General features: G+C 39.7%; 2 protein-coding genes across 4 annotated transcripts; one reads left to right on the plus strand and one right to left on the minus strand.

Moving 5' to 3' along the window:
* The first annotated feature begins 2,965 nt into the window (after window positions 1-2,965).
* Window positions 2,966-4,332, plus strand: LOC138627581 (ras-related protein Rap-1b-like). Its single transcript, XM_069710012.1, has one exon. The coding sequence runs from the start codon at window positions 3,060-3,062 to the stop codon at window positions 3,684-3,686; it is 627 nt and encodes a 208-aa protein (XP_069566113.1). The 5' UTR covers window positions 2,966-3,059; the 3' UTR covers window positions 3,687-4,332.
* On the minus strand, window positions 3,708-16,682 carry LOC138627579 (phosphoribosyl pyrophosphate synthase-associated protein 1). 3 transcript variants are annotated; one of them, XR_011311397.1, is made up of 12 exons: window positions 16,236-16,682; window positions 15,807-15,859; window positions 15,320-15,386; window positions 15,049-15,221; window positions 14,845-14,960; window positions 14,663-14,718; window positions 14,262-14,407; window positions 13,110-13,151; window positions 10,894-10,964; window positions 10,031-10,177; window positions 8,583-8,840; window positions 3,708-3,784 (listed from the first exon to the last, which is right to left on the minus strand). XR_011311397.1 is itself a non-coding variant. In XM_069710008.1 (11 exons), the coding sequence occupies exons 1-11, from the start codon at window positions 16,316-16,318 to the stop codon at window positions 8,682-8,684; spliced, it is 1,113 nt and encodes a 370-aa protein (XP_069566109.1). In that variant the 5' UTR covers window positions 16,319-16,682; the 3' UTR covers window positions 6,495-8,681. The 3 variants fall into 3 exon arrangements, 2 of the variants coding, with proteins under 2 accessions (XP_069566109.1, XP_069566111.1); XM_069710008.1 differs by lacking the exon at window positions 3,708-3,784 and having other exon boundaries at window positions 6,495-8,840; XM_069710010.1 differs by lacking the exons at window positions 3,708-3,784; window positions 13,110-13,151 and having other exon boundaries at window positions 6,495-8,840; window positions 16,236-16,681.
* Between the last annotated feature and the right edge of the window lie 514 nt (window positions 16,683-17,196).

Consider the following 17,196-nt stretch of genomic DNA (forward strand, 5'->3'; position numbering starts at 1 on the left):
TGCTCTACTAAGAATCAGATGGCTGTGTGTACTATGGATGGGGACACTTTTAACAAAGCACCTACAAGTAACTATCACCTACTCTGCAGTCATTTCAGTTGACTTAAAATCATTCAAATTAAATTAATTAGAATAAGATTAACATGCTTAACAATAAGATTACTGCACTGTATGCTGGCAGCTCAACACCAAATGTCAGACAAATGTTAGCGCCAAGGTTGTGAACACAGTAGAGTATGTAGCTGTTATTTTGTTGGTTTTCAGATAATTGCAAACTCCATGTGGCTAAAACAACATTATATTTCAATAATAAATTCATTTTACACCACGTGCCACTCACCCTTCTTTTATTGTCATTCCTCCTATTATCCGTTTTTTTTTTTTTTTTTTTTTGCCCTTTTGTTCTGTGTAGACATTATCCCTGTGGGTTATCCTGAACTGTACCGATAAGAATGAACGGTTATGAGAAAAATGAAATAGGCTGGAACTGTCTCTCTCCTTGAGCTTTCAAACGTTTCATCTTTAGAGAGGGAAGGATGCAGGCTGGGTTAAGATGGAGGTCAAGAAAGCCCAGATTCAACATCCCTAATGAATAAGAATACCATCAGGAGATGTGCTTAAAAATGATTCAAGTAGACATTAAGTACAAAAGAGAAACAGTCTCAGCTGTGTTATGGCAAAAGAACAAGATTTTCTCAGCAGAAAATCAGATTTATACACCTGTAATCGAATAGAAAACACAGGTTCACACATGTAATCAGATAAAATGCACAAACTTGACACAAACATGTTGTAATCTAAGCTGAACAGGCCAAGAGGCCAATAATCTTCCAAATAATGTATAACCTTTGAGACACGTACAATAAAATGTGATCATAGTAAATCATAGTGTGAAATATGGTGGCAGAAAATGTGCTTTCAGTTTGCCCAATTAGACAATATTACCCCATTACTTGCCATTATCATCCTTTTACGTGAACAGTTGGACTCAGTGACGAAATGTCTGAAGTAATGAGCGGCACATTTCTATTCATAAGTCCCTTTCAGCTCAGGTAATGGATTCTGTGGTGTCATAGCAACAAGTGACAAAGTCTGGGGAGAGAGTGCGTGTGAGAGATCTGATGATGACAGCTGCATTATTTTCTTCTTCTACTATTTCTGAATTTAATGACGACCACTCAGCTTCTCTCACGGACGACATTTGGATCTTTACAGCACCACGAACAGAAACAAATATTGAACACATTTATTGTAAGGCAAGAAAGGATTTGTTAAAACACGTGTGGACTTTATGTTAAAGTAGGTTTTGATTGTATTGTAATGAGAACAGTTGTGTCAAAGAGATGCGAGACAGTGACTTGTTTGTTAAGAGTGTTCCTCTCTCCTCACGCTGATGTGAGCAGACAGTATCAAAGACACGTGTCCCTTTGTGACCATGTCTCATGAGTGCAAATAAACAAAGCAGGTGACTAAAAACTAATCTGAAATGAGAAAGAGCTGAAATAAGCCTGCAAATAACATACTTGAGCATGAAACAAAATAATGTTTAAGATAAAAAGGCTTTTAATTTGTTATGATAAGTTGAAAAGTATGAGGTCGTCCTCGTGCAGAATTCAATGCTATAAACTTTGAAATCATGCTTTCAAGTGTTTACATTGTTCCCCGTGTGGAACGTGACATAATTTACATTCAACAATATTGTGTTCTGGAGATGAAATGACTTTTTGTTTTGGGCATCAACAGCTAATCAGTGGCTTATTGTTTTTCTCTGGGTGGTCCACTCAGGACTGCTTGAAATATATGACCTTTTAAATATGACAATCACAATGATTGCAAAGGCATTTATTATTGTATTCAAACTAGTATGGCTGGACTCGCACGTGGAGCAGAGACTGTTTAAAACAATATTTAACAAAATAAATTCAAATTTGTAAAAAAATTGGCATAAATTTAACCAAAACTGTCTTAAAAAATCTTTATCTGTAGTTGAGTGATCGTTCTATTGAGGATGTGAAATTAAAAGTACGTTCAAATCTGAGCTTCTGACTTGTTAGAGAGCCCTTGACTGATCTCCAGTCATTACCCCGCCAATATCTACAGCATCCTATGGGATTTTATTATTTTGATATAAATATTTTCTTCTTTACAGACAACCACAAAAACAATTATATGATTTTTTATTTTATTTTATTATGGTTAATTTGCCTTCCACAGCCAAAAAATGTAATCAGTTGTCCACTCATCCAAAATGAGGCTGACAGAATATTTAATTTAGTCAGAAACATTTGTTTATGTAGAAAACAGTTTCAAATTAAACTCTTCATCAATGACCTTTGAAGAAATTATTAAAAAAAAAAAAAAAAAAAAAAAATATATATATATATATATATATATATATATATATATATATATATATATATATTTTTCCCCCATCAGAATGTCAAAAATAAAGCCTGGTCAATACTACAGAAAATTATTACAGAAAAAAACACATGAAAAACTCGTGATCACACGTGACCACAAACAAAAACATATGCAACATGTATTTTTCCAATTGGAAACATGTGGTTTTGGAACATCTTCATGGTGTAACATGTGAAGCCCATGTAGATTCCCATGTGAAACCTTTTCCACATATTTTCTCCATGTTGTCTAATGTTGCAACATGTAGTAAACATACATTTGATTACATCTGCAGCTAATATTCAGCATGCTGTTTGTCAATAAACAAAGATCTTTGTGTTTGGGGATCGTGTGCAAATGTTTCTTGCATCGCACACAAAGAACTCTCCATCACTTTCTTTCTCTCTCTCTCTCTTCTCTAGTTGACATGCGTCTCTGATTGGCTGCTGTAAGTTGAAGAGGGAAATGCTGCCTTCCCCTGATTGGCTGGCAGCAGAAGGGGGCAGGTAATGTGTGTAAATAAATACAGAGTGCAGCCTGACAGGCACACACTATCATCATCATCATCATCCTCTTTCACACTGGCACTTGCAGCTCCATCAGGAAAAGGATCCGCAGCCAGAGGAAAGACACTTCGGAGGAAAACAACACCAACAATGTCATTCGAAGTGAAAGAGAAGACGGCAGTGCGTCTGGTGTTTTTGGGGGCAGGTGGAGTCGGGAAGACGGCCCTCATCCAACGCTTCCTCAAAGACACCTTTGAGCCGAAGCACCAGCGCACAGTGGAGGACCTCCACAGGAAGGAATACGAGGTGGGGGGTGTCAAAGTCACCATCAACATCATGGACACCAGCGGCAGCTACTCCTTCCCCGCCATGAGGAAGCTCTCCATCCAGAACAGCGACGCCTTCGCGCTGGTCTACGCCGTGGACGACCTCGAGTCCCTGGAGGCGGTGAAGACCCTGCGGGAGGAGATCCTGGAGGTCAAGGAAGACAAGTACACACCGATCGTGGTGATCGGCAACAAGATCGACCGCCACGACGAGCGGCAGGTGTCCAGCAAGGACGTGCTGTCCACGGTGGAGCTGGACTGGAACAACAGATTCTTGGAGTCTTCGGCCAAAGACAACGTCAACGTCCTGGAGGCTTTCAGGGAGCTGCTCCAGCAGGCCAACCTGCCCAGTCGGTTCAGTCCGACGCTGTGCTGGAGATGTGAAACCTTCCCCAAGGAGAGCGGCAAACGACCTCCCATGAACAAGACAAACAGCTGCCTCATCTCATAGTGATGTTGGAGCTGCTCCGGGGGCAACAACACGAAAAGAAACCGAGAGAGACAAGCTGTCCAAAAGAGAATGGGAGGTCTTTGCTGGTGGGGATCTGACTGGACACAAACAAACCAAGAGACATTGTTAAAGGCGTGACGAGTCGATAAAATGTTTCCTCACGAGTCCCCTCAGCAGCATCGGAGCCACAGAAACGCTGCAACGAGGATGAAATGATGACAACAAACGCAAGACGGGGTCGAATGTGGTTGAAGCTTTGACCGTGAATATCCAAGATGAAAAATGTCAAACATGGTGACCGTGTCTTTCTATCTGCCGTTTTTATTTTGAGGCGCTGTGTTATTGGTGTTAAAACAAACAAACAAACAAACAAAAAAAGGTGCAATAACGGTGAAATAATCTGTATAAACGCAAAACTGTTTGTGTGTGATGGTTTTAGAAATCTGAATTTTATATTTTTGATCATCATGTATGTTGTGAATTCTTGTGCAACTCTAGTAACTTCTTTATATGAAGGGAGTTTGTCTTGTTCACTACAAATTCTAGTTTTTTTGTTTGTTTTCTTACAATAACAAAGACCGTGGTGATGTTTGATGTTCTTATTCAGTGCTTATTTTATGATGAATAAAATATTTTCCCATGACTATCTCGTCTATTCTATACAGCCACTGAACAGCATTTTCTGCAGAATGTTTTGTAGTTTCTGCCAGAACTTTCCTTCATGTGACAGACAAAAAGGCAGTATGTTTATAGACATTGGAAAGTTATATTATTAGAGGAAGTCATCGCAGCCATGACTGCTTGCACTGAGAGTAATATAAAGTTTACAGAAGACGCCACAAATCTCACATTAGAAAACAGCTCCCATTAAACATTTTCACTACGATCAGAGAAGTCTCCTCTAAATAAAATGTAATACAGAATATATTCAGCCGGCTGCTTCTTTAGAAAACTCGAGTCTGTCGGAGCATTTAAAAACATTTATCATTTAAATAGTGGGTCAGATTCCCTCCCAGGTGTATCATGTTGACAAACTGGTATATTTATTTTCCTGAGAAAAGTCCTGGTCAAACCAGATATGGAAGTTTTTGAAAGACTGAAAAACATAAAACTTCCGTGTCACTTGACGGAGATTTTTGCTTTTCATATCAAACTCAATCAAAAGTCGTATTAAAACAAACAAAAAAAACCGATTCCTTACGCTCTGTTTAGTCTTGCACTGCCCCCTGGTGGTGCAGCAACAGATTATGTTCACAGCCTCTATGTGTGCAAAGTGACAATGTAATGAATGCTCGCTGCAAGTCAATCCGAGTACGCAGAACATCATGGTATCAACTACAACACCATTACAAGAAGATGAAAGACTTACGTCTCCAATAACTGCTGCAGTACACAAGATTACAAAAAAATAACAACTTTTCTCAGAACTGTCTGTAAAAGTAGCTACTGAGAACGCAGTTTGATGTATAATGTCCTTCACATGTATTGTTCTTGTGGTGTTTTGTGTCCGTTTTGTTCTGACATGCAATAAAGAGCCATGAAGGAAGAGAGTCTGCAGCTTTTCATTCTAACCAAACTGGTGGGGCAAGATTGATTTCTGGATTTAAAAAAAAAAAAAAAAAAAAAGCTCCAGGATATTCAGATGATGGTTCAAATATGGGGGCTGGCTCTGGATCGGGCCCCAACTGATCTGACACCGTTAATGATGACATCATTAATGAACTCTCCTTGTCCAACTGTGAGATTTCAGGGGCACATGAAAGGTGCACTGTAGGTCGGTGTGGGATATTGCAGACTAAAATTACAATAAGTACTCGTAACTGCCATTTTTATCTCTCTAAAGGTCCTTCATATGTGTTGTTAACATTTCCTGTCGGGCCACACAGAAAAAGGAGACAGAAAGGTATGCTTCCTCTTTTCAACACCATTCAGACAAGGTACATTGTTTCCCCGGAATGAGATGAGGAAGTGGCCTGTAATTATCATCATCTCTGGTTCCTCTTTGTTCTCCGTTTAAACACACAGCTGTCTTCAACAGAATTCACAGCGACACACGGACGCAGACACGGACGCAGACCTTCCTTCTTAAACTCGGGTGTTGGTCAACAAAAGGCGCGAGGCTCTGTCGTCGACAGAAAAGTATCGTCGGTTTGTCTCTGCTCCTGGACTTGGTCCAAGCTCCTCAGTGCTACGTGGATTCCTGAGAAGTTTTGAACAAGTGCAGGATCTCTGACGGCGCCTACATCAGACCGGCCGAAGACCTGAAGCTCAAATATGACCTGGTATGAGTATTAAATTCTGATTAATCAATACATTTATTTTACTCAGCTTATCTTTAGTTGTTTCTTTTTCAGCATGTAGGCAAGTGTCAAGATAAAGAAATATATATATATATATATATATGTATGTATGTATGTATGTGTATGCATGTGTATATATATACGTGTGTATATATGTATATATATGTGTGTGTGTGTGTGTGTGTGTGTATATATATATATATATATGTTATACAGAACAACAAATCCGCCTGATGTATACAGATTATGAATTTCTCTTGTCTTCTGTCAAGTTAAAGCAAAATCATATTCCAAGAAATCGATCACGGTTTAATGCAGGCAAAACAGATAGTAGGCGACAGGTAGATTCCTAATCCAAACTAAAACCTAATGAAGTTTAACTTGTGTAATGACTGCTGTAATAAGGCAGCATCAACGTCACGTGCGCCGCGGACGAAGTCTTGCACCCGTAAGGTCGTTCACCAGAGCACAATAATAAAATACCTTATTGGTAGAGACAAGGCACAAGAAGAGGCAACAGTTTTATTTTCATACACATTGACAAACACGAGTCAGACACAGGGTTGAGCTGAGGGAATCAGGAGAACAGTAAATACAGAGAAGACAATGCACTACGGGACAGACGCTATTTGAGCTCGTATACATTAGCAACGGCGTTTAGACCTCAACTCTGTGCCAACGCAACGTCAGCGTGTCAAATCTTCAGCTGTCAAACACTCAGCCATTAGCACATCAGGGCAAAATCCAGCATCCGACAACAGTGGTTGAAAAGGAGCAAACACGTACATCACTGCTGTTTGGAAGACATTCTCGAGAAACCGTTTTTTTTTAGTTGTTTTTTTTTTTAAACATGTGCAACAGGAACACAAGAGCAGATCGTTGTGCATTGGCGTGAGGCATATTTATTTCCCTGTGCAAAAGGCTCAATAAGTAATGCCTGGTGAGCGTCGCTCTGAATGTGCTCAGTAAGGTGTGTCTGGTGGAATCACGGCAGGTTTAACGGAGACGCCACAAATATTTTGAGACCAACATGCAGACCGTCCCGCTGCTTCTGCACGTTAGCCAATGAGCCAGACGTAACAGGAAAGCAGTCCCTCCTCACTGGACTTCTACAAAGAGATGCACCTAAAAGCATGGATCAATTCAAAGTCTACTGATCTGCTCAACTCTGATTATACGTATTTCACGAGGGCTTTTCAGTAACCAGGAATGAGCAAACGTTGAAACCTTTCAAAGGAGGATGGGAACACGGCTGCTGCATTTAAAACATTATGAGTAGTCTGCGTAACGTTCAGGGAAATACTCGTTTCGACAGAGACTATCCAGTATAAGGCAGGAACAACACACCCAACCACAACGAACCAGACCAGAAGACCTTTCAAATGCCCCCCAGACTCTTAATTAAATCAGCAAATATCAATATTACAGTAACCGAACCAAACCGCAGCAGGTTCCTGCAGCAGTTGGCAATAATGCAGCAGCTGTGTTGTGCATGTCTGCATGTAATTCACATGCAATGTGTTGTCACTGCCAGATAACAGTTACCATCAACAGCATTGGACCAGCCATGTTCAGTCAGTTACCATGGAGATGTGGTACATTAAAGAGTCAGTTCACCCAATCCCAAAAACGTAAAGCATTTTCTCACTCGCTGCCAAATGTAGCCGGTCACTGTCGGGAAGTCTGCTGTTCGTGCAACACAATGGAAGTGAATGGAATTATATTTGTGGTGTCCAAATCTTCTAAATACTTTAAATATTTCCCCATAAATAGTTATTCACTGCAATCCACAGCTATTGATGTAAACGCCGTAGTTTTTCAAAACCTTCAAGTCAACATTCAACAATATTACTGTTATGAACACCACAAATTCAATTCTCTTCAACTGCATAGAGGCAGCAGGTGTCTCAAACGGATTTCTTCAAAACTGCTGTAAATAAAGCCAAAGCTTTCGTGTTAGCTAGATATTAATATGGGTAAGGGGGGGGGGTGGTGTAACTGATCATGTAATAAATACAATACAAAACGATGGCCTGTTTAGTTCTGCAGTTCCTGAGGAACTTCTTTTGCCACAAAGGACGTTGTAGAAAAAATTCCCACAAACGCTGCAAAAAAGCTGCACCTGTGGACTGTAATTTTGCCCACTTTATTTTGTGGTTTGAAGCAACACCACCTTAAATGCAAATAAATCACAGCTGCCTTGATTACAAGAGTCAGCAAGAGTGTTGGAAAAATAGTTGGTGAAGCACAAAGTCCCTTTTCTGGAGACATTTGTCTCTTCTTCTTTGCAGATTAAGCTCAAAAGATATGATGTACTGTAATGTATGACAAAATAACTTTATAAATACATAGCATCTTTTCTTCAAGTTAGAAAAATGAATGAAAGCAGGAAGACAAGGAGAGAACTGAGGCTTTGAAAACAAAACTACAATTAGTCTCGCTTGCCTTTTATGATTTGTTCTCAATAAGTCACCAAATGCATTTTTTTTTTTTTAACTTAACAAAAGAAATACATTGAAGAACATAAATAACTTTGGGCATTTATAGATTTTTCAGTCTCCTTAAATTAATTAGCATACATGTAATCCTCACTTACTCAAATACGAGGAACACGGCATTCACATGTTGTCACACGGGGGGTGGGAAGGACCTGCTGTCACTCCAACACCCACCTCAGCTGTCACTACGACGCTCACTAGTCGTCCACGGTGATGTTACGGAACAAGTAGGCCATGGACTCTCCATTGTGGATGCGGCGGATAGCCTCGGCCAATATCATGCTGACATCCACGGTCTTGATTTTTGGACACTGCAGCTTCTGTACTTCGTGGGGCACCGTGTTGGTCACCACCACCTGCAGAACCAATCAACACAAACTTCTGTATTTACACTTCGGGAGACAGTTTGCTTTTATATTCAAAAAGGTCTTTTCCTATCGTTTCTTGACGGGGTGATTTCATGATAGCTTTCGTTGACAACTTTTACTTTTATAAAAGAAAAAAAAAAAAGATACCAGGATACTCGAGACAACAACAAAACTATAATATATAGTCGTGGAATCGTTTCTGCGAGAGAGAAAAAAAAGAAATACATTCCGAGATGTTCGGATAGTTTGAAAAAGCAAATGGTTAAACATTTACAGCAGCCAGACACAAAACATATTTCGACACAAGCGCACTTGTCAAAATATTACACAAAAATAATGTTGTTAGGTTTGAAGTGAGAGAACACCACATATACAATACAGGTCCAAATAAAGACAATAAAGTATTTGGATGACCAATAATGGACCCGAACTAGGATCACAGTTGAAGTGTTTAGTATTTAGTTTGCTGTGTATGGAATCAACCTGTTTCTGTAACTGCTGTGGTGAAAGTTTCCTCCATGTTTCTGCCAGTAAAACTTTCAGTTCATCCACACTAAGATTTGTTGTGCTCTGTATGTTTTGGATCATTTTTTTTTCCAAATAAAAAGACTCATATTTGTGGATTGAATAATTTGGTGGATTTCCCTTTGTTTGCATCCAAAATTCCTCTGTTCGGCTATTCAGCCGAGTAACGTCTGCCTTAGTACATCCTGTACGATGGCAATCCCAGTTTGCATCAGGATCATAAATCATAAACATTAAATTATATTTTACGAAAAAGTTAGAAAATGTAGACGTAACCGGTGACAACTGCTTTGTGAACACTGGATAGTTAAGAGGAACTGAAACGCTTCCCTTACAGAAATGCAACTGTCGGATATAACGATTCTTACCTTGTTTTAGTTACAGTTCATTGTGTCTCTGAATAATTCAGAGAAAAAAACTTCAATTTGGGGGAAGTATCTCATGTCACACCGTGTTTGTACCGAACAGGGGAGGGCGAATGAACGAACAGTTTCTGAACCGGTTCTCCAGTTTGTCATTTCTCCTTCAGCTTTGTTTTTGACATTTACTCGAGCACGATAATAAAAAAAAAATAAAAATAAAAAAAAAAATAACTCCACAGCAAAGAAACAGACGTACATTATTGAAAACGGTGCGTTTAAGGTGTTTCTCACCTCATCAATGGCTGATTCCTCTATGAGGCGCGGAGCATCAGCAGAAAGTAAACCATGTGTGGCCATGATATAGATTTTGTAGGCTCCTCTCTCTTTCAGGATCTCTGCAGCTGCAACAAAGTCTCCTACATCATCTATAATATCATCCTGCAAGAAGAAAGAAAAGGAAAATGTTCTCAATTGCACCCCTTCGTTTGCTCTGTTTGTCTTCTCTCATCAGCTGGTGATCGACCTGCTCAGCACTCGTCACCCTCAGAGATTACGTTCAGTTATCTTATTGGATATTTGACCTGAATCTACTTCCTGTTTTGCACCTATAAAAAGGTGGAGCGTTACATTTGGCGAAAGTAGCCAAAATTGTTTGTATTGTTTGGTTCCAGGGGTGGAACGATTAAAGGGACGACTTAGTGGATAAATTTACACACTCGGAATTTGGCGATGAAAATAAAGTGGCAGACAACAAGAGAAGTTCACTATTCATGAACTAGTGAAGAAATTCAGACAAAGCCATAGTTTGCTGACAGCTAAAATTAGCCACCATGAACCACTGGTTACACCAGACCAAATACAGCTGCAAGAGAAAAAACACCGAGTGTTGAACTGAGCATTGGTATGTTTTTTACTCATGGATTCAATTTTTTTTTAAATGCAGGACAAAGAACGTGTCATTATACTTGTTTAAAAAATATATAATAAAAGTGTTTTGTTGCAGAGTGAAAATGTGACCCAAACAGCAGGAATGGTCGTTCTGACAGCTGTTCATGTTATAACTTCTATCATAGAGGCACTCAAGAGTAGAAATACTTTGAATCACTCGAAAAGAGAAGTAGAAACGATTGCGAGCTGCCAGAGTAGCATCTTACCACAATGATGGCGATTCTTCCGCCCACGTCTCCGACAACCGTTATAGGCGGTTTCTCCTTGGCCATCATCACTGAAACGGAAAGCAGACCCAGTTACCCGTGAGAACACTTCCAGGAGCTTATGTGTAAAGCATCTCACCAAATCAAAAATAAATCTTAGTAGATTGGGTAAAATGGGTTGAGAAAATGTTTTTGTGATTTAAGCAAATCTGCACCCCAAATTATGTTTTTTTTTTTTTTTTGTTTGTTTTTTAATTGAATGATGTAAATGCAAAAGATAAGCTACAATACATATAAATGGCAATCAAAAGAAGCCAGCGGTGTGATTACTTATTACTCTTTTCCCCCCATTCTACCCCTCCTACCCTCCCACCACCCCCGGAGATTAAAATGAAATGCCAAACATCGTACAGAACATGCCATGCAAAGATCAAAAGGGTTTTTCTGCCCAGGATACCCAATCAGAAGAAAATGTATAACTGCCCGGACACGCACAACCTCAGGCCCAGGCTGTGGCAGGCATAAGGCAGCCGTCTGCATATGAACCAGATATGCACCAGACAGTCTTACTTCACACGGGACAACAGTGGCAAGCACTGATGAGGGTTTCTTCATACACACTTGCCAATGTTCTGGGATCAGTCCTCAGTCGAACATCAGTGATGCCAGCGACTACTTTTACATGCACACAATAGTCAGATTACACCTCATGAACATATATATATAACGTAAATAAGTCAATATTGATATTAGGACAGCTTCGTTTGTCTTTGGGAGAACCGTGACAACGTTTGTTGCTCACACTATGGAGTCTATACATCTAATGATGCAGGTGTTCTCGGCCCGAGGCAACAAGCAGCGCCAGTTAGTTTGCTCCTGACAAACAATAAACACCCTGGTCTCATGTAATTTCAGCTGCAAAACTACCGTGCAGCTTCTTCTTTTTTTTTTAAACCTCGATGTACATATGCTCGATATGAACATTATAACATAACATGTTGAAGACAACATGAAGGCACTCTATCTTGGGGAGGATTGAATAACTAATATAAAAGAAAACTGCAGCCTTTTGAGTATTGCTGTGCATGTAAATGTAGACAATCAAAGGGTTTGAGGAAACAATCAACTGGTAAACAATCAGACAGCCAAGCCGATTGTGAAGGAAAAGTATACAGAAGCAGAGAAAAGGAGGAGCATGCCTTGCAGAACACTTTGCTGAATACCGTGAGTCGCACAGCATCAGAAAACCTGGCAGTGTCTTTTCTCACTATTAACCAAAAACAGCAAAAGCCATGTCGTTAGCAGTACACACACTTCTCCAAAATACATCGTCTCGACAGCTTGCTGATACAACTAGCTACCTGAGAAATGTTTGGTCAAGAAAAATAATTCAAGATCAATAAAACCCATTAATATTAGTCAGAATGATCCTCTAATAGAGCTTAATAGCTTTAAGGGTTTTGTTTCACAAATTTTAACAACAGGTTGGCATGTCCAAAACTATATACGAGGTATTAAAGTGTAATATCACATTAAATACTACTGTTGACAAAATCAGTTCCTTTTGACCACTGAGGAAACATATCAAAGCTGGAATGCTTGAATGCACCAACCGTTGCATTGATAACGTTTCTTCTTCCCTTCACTGGAAGTCAGGGTTCAGAAGCGTACTTTCTTGTTTTCATCACATGCAGTTATGACCAAATGTTAATCAGGCTTTTTTAAGAGCAGGTTTAATATGGGTGCACCATGTGTTGATTGGCAAGATGAGTCCAGATATTTAAACTACAAAATACGACGAAAAGAAATGTTTGGCATGGTTTGATTTATGGATTTCAAAATAAAATCTGAAACGCAACAACAACAACAACAACAACAAAAAAAAGAAGAGGGTTTTGGCCATCTTGTAGAACTGGCTGTCTGGAATCGTAGAAAGGTGCAGGAAAAATGAAAGCTGTTTATTTCAAGTCAAACATGCCATGCAAATAGAATATTATACGGAGCACACTGGAGCTGATTGGCCTGAAAAGGTTTTGTCAGTGCAAATTGTCCAGGTGCTAATAATCCACATTTGTTCACAAAGTCCCCCTCCTGAATCCAGACTGTGTTTTCACAAGATGCAACACAAACCCTTTTATCTACACATGCACGAATTGAGGAACCATTTGAAGAGGAATCATTTCATAGTCAGATGGAAATTAATTTTACGGTCGTACTTGGAAGTTCTATGCCAGGGAACGGAGCTTGTTGTTTGCCTGCTATTATCAACAAATAAACACCACGTTAACACAAATGCACAAATATTTGACATGACAAACACATGATGCCAAGACTTGGAAAATCCTCTCCCTAATTCGACAGCAATTTTAAAAATAACACAACAAATTAAACTATTATTATGTGAAACAATGTGTTTTTATGGTTGAAGCATTTTGTGAGTTACAGTTCCAAAGGAGGATTTTTTAAGTCAAGGTTAAGAATAAAAACACAAGCAAGAACAGATTTTCTTTTTTAACCAAATAATAAATACTGGACGCAAATACGGAGTCATTTGCCAATGACACACTTAATTGATATTCGATCAGACTCAACCGTTAAAACTGTCTTGCCCGGAGTTAACCCTGCAAATATGGTAAAAGCTGGATGCCAAAATCACATTAGTTCTCACCAAAAATTAAACTTGATATATTCAAAGTATGTGCCAAGAAGCAAGCAGGGGACTGTGCCTCGAAGATTATTTAGTCGTTTCCTCTTTGTAAGTTAGAAACTGCAGCTTGCTGAGGATGCAGCATGAGTAGAAGTCGTGTGTCTGTGGAATTAAATCATGCAGCGACACAACAATCATTTTCCCTGAGTATGGTAGATGGTATGAGTGAGAAACGGCATATTCACCAGTATTAAAACAGATTAGCAAAAAATAAGCGCTGTAAATTGGTTGCAGGCGCTTTAACATGTCACAGTAGGGGAAAGTCCAGGTTTGGTAATGACGGCTGCATCCCACTTAGAGGAGGTCCAGCTGCTGTGCATGTTGGCTCACTGTCAGGGCTCACTGGGCCACTGTTAATGAAATCCCTTTCACCTGCGCTTTTTCTGCTTTGACATGTCAAAATGTCAGCTGTGAAAAAGGTCTGTGAACTTATGAATACAGCGAAGTGACTTATTAAATTTTTAAGCGCCGAAGAGTTTAACTTATAAGACATTTCTGGCTGAATAAAAAAAAAAAAAAAAAGCCATGGTGTGATCAATAAAAAGGAATCTACCTGTACAAAATAAGACACAGTGACGTATTATCTGTATAACTAAAACGCATCGAGTTTTAGAGAAAAGTTTAAAGAAGTAAACTTCTTTGAAAAGATGGGTGTTCTTACAAGGGAGCTCCAGCCCTGTGTGTCCGCTGGTGTTGCGTACGCATGGTGGGGAGTGTCTTCCGTCAGCCATGTCCGACTCTGAACACTGAGCCTCGCCGTGAATCACAGCCAGACCCAGACGCAGCCGCTCCGCGTAGGACTGAGCTCTGTAAAAAAAAAAATTAAAAAATAAATAAAGAAGTCCGAATGCAGCGGTGAAATGGAGCGCCGACACTTTATCATTTTACTTTCATCAGTTACTTTTTATACACATATTTCGTTCGGTTTATTGCTTGAATTCTGAGTTCTGGCATAATATAATGTTCGTTCAAGACCATCAAAATCTTATTTTATCATAAAAATGCAGGCCCATTATCACAGGTGAAGTACATGAGTTTTGGTTTTTTTCCATCATCAGTTACCTTTTGGCTGCAGCAGGGGACTTTGCCACAATGATGGCGTTTCTGTAATCAGGAATCTGACAGAATGAAGGAAAAACAGATGTGAATGTTTTCAATCAGATATACACAACATATTTAATATATATGGATTTATTACCACTTATACTTAGATACATAAAGCAGACATCAAACAGGATTGTCACCTCTTCCTGGATGTATTGAATCAAGAAAGGGGAGGCACGCAAGTTATCGACTGGAAAGCTGAAGAAGCCCTGGATCTCCTTCTGATGCAGGTCCATGGTGATGATGTGCGTTAATCCTTCCGAATAAAAAGACGGGTACGAATTAAACTCAAATAAAGACACTTTTAATAAATCACAGCTTGAGATTTGTTTTGTTGTCTTCACCTGCTTTAGCTAACATTGACGCTAACAACTTGCACACTATCGAGCCCCTCTTCCTCATCTTGCACTGCTTGCTGTAGGGGAAGTAAGGAATAACTCCAATGATGTTCTTTGCACAAGAGGTCTTGAGGGCATAAGCCATGACAAGCAGCTCCATGATGGCCGTGTTGACATCCCTGGTTGCGGCGAAGACATGGAAAGAAAAGTAAATCAGTTGAATGTTGGTGAAGGATGATCCACCGTAATCCTGCTGCAGTGGCAGTGACACGCTCACCTTGGTATGGTCTGGATGATGAAGATAGTTTGTCCACGGACAGATTCTTTAACATCCACTCTAGTCTCTGAACAAAGACAATAAAAGCCATGACATCATTAATCCACATGAAATGTAGTTTCTGTAAAAGTCATCACAAAAACTCCCCATCTGTCACATTCATTTAGTCATCAATGACAATAAATACTTGGTCCCTAAAAACAACCTGTACGAGTAGAGAGTGGAACTGGAAAAGGAAAAAAGGTCACAACTACGCATCCGAAGACAATTAAAATATGAACTCTGTTTAAGGGGGGGAATCATCCTGCATGAAGTACAAATGCTCTTTACCTTTCTGAGTACACAAACAACACAGCCACTGAAAACTAGATGTGAATCAGATCGGCAGCCAACACGGCAGAAGATTCTTATTCCAGCGGGAGACGGAGAAACGTCTTGGTGTTCACCGAGGAGAAGATCTCCAACAAAGTGGTGAAACCCTCCTCACCTCTGTTAGATTCTTGAAAGACCACAGACTTCCCCAGCTCAACTCCCAGCCGCCTGTCAAAAAAAACAAGAGCACAACATTGCAGCCACATCGTGCCCTTTTTTTGTTGTTGTTGTTGTTGTTGTTGTTGTTGAGATCCACCGATCATCCGTGTGAAACCACCGCGGGGGCCATAAATCACGTCATTCACTCACCAACGAGCTGAAATCCGTTTCTGAAGCACTCAAAGTGTTGGCGGTCAAAAGTCACATGTTTATATTTCATGCATCAGAGTGAGTTCATTAAAAAACACACACACACACACAACTGGCGACTACAGTTAGATGTTATTCCCCAAACTAACACGTCTCCGTCCTCGGCCTCAGGTAAGAGAGGACACATCGACATCAGGTTAAACATTAACACGAAGGTTTAAAGTACGACACTTACTCCGTGATCTTCTTGGCCAATTCAGTGCATGCTGCGGAAGAGTTCGCGGAAAAGACCCGATAGCCACTTTTAGCGACATTCATTCTAGTATTTTGTTGGATGTTGAATGTCAGACAGTCCTCGTTTCGACCGACCGCCGCGTCTGTTGCGATTTGTTTTTGTTTTTGTTTGGTTTTTTTTCCCCCTAATGACGTTATAGTTAGCTTACCAAGCTAGCTAGCTGCCGCAAACTAGCCTGCCGCTACGTGAGCTAATTTACACGAAATAAACGTCAGTACGCGACAAAAAAAAACAAAAAAAAACTTGGCTAAACCATCCCTACAAAGTAAATATAAATGAATTTCATCTGGCTAATAAACGGTGGGGTTTCACGGACAAACGACTGCACCTGTCTCTCAGGTAGCGCTGTAGCCCAACAACTGTCTACACAATGAGAACTACGGCACGTCCCTTGGGTCAATTTTGCCAACGGCGGATAGCGGATCATAATATAAAGTTGATTAGTGCCATGTGGCGATTTTGTCAAAGTAATGCAATAGCATATCAAAATTCTATATAGACATGGAGTATAGAATAATATTATCGTAGAGTTTGTTTTGTTTTTACTAAAAGTGTTTATGCAAAGCAGCTGGTAAATGTGGGACTATTTTTTTTTATACGCAGTTAGTTAATGATGGATTTTCCAAGTCGGCCTAACTTGTCACTACAGCCTTAAAATAAGCTATAAAGTTCAACATTTGTCTCTGAATGCCATAAGATGGTTGTATAAAGTGCACACATGGAATTACTTGGGTCAACTCTAACCAGCTTTTACTTTACTGCATGCACTTTGTCCAATCCACCATTATCGCTGTTAATTTTGGATTATTTATCAAGTGAGAATGAATATGAATATATTCCTGAATATTTTCAATCCAAATATACCTTTGCTACACAGTTTTGCCAGTAAAAGTTTAAGAGG

Source organism: Brachyistius frenatus, unplaced genomic scaffold (genome assembly GCF_029030835.1).
Source record: "Brachyistius frenatus isolate BFR_SWC_R1_liver_20210118 unplaced genomic scaffold, ASM2903083v1 Contig_88, whole genome shotgun sequence".
Classification (NCBI taxonomy): Eukaryota; Metazoa; Chordata; class Actinopteri; family Embiotocidae; genus Brachyistius; species Brachyistius frenatus.

What these genes read in the sequence shown, in the direction of transcription:
- LOC138627581 (XM_069710012.1), top strand. Translation starts at nt 3,060, where the DNA reads ATGTCATTCGAAGTGAAAGAGAAGACGGCAGTGCGTCTGGTGTTTTTG.
- LOC138627579 (XM_069710008.1), bottom strand. Translation starts at nt 16,318, where the DNA reads ATGAATGTCGCTAAAAGTGGCTATCGGGTCTTTTCCGCGAACTCTTCC. An exon ending in TTCAATACATCCAGGAAGAG is followed by an intron (nt 14,719 to 14,844) that starts GTGACAATCCTG and finishes TCATTCTGTCAG; the next exon opens with ATTCCTGATTACAGAAACGC. An exon ending in CACAGGGCTGGAGCTCCCTT is followed by an intron (nt 13,152 to 14,261) that starts GTAAGAACACCC and finishes TGTTGATAATAG; the next exon opens with CAGGCAAACAACAAGCTCCG.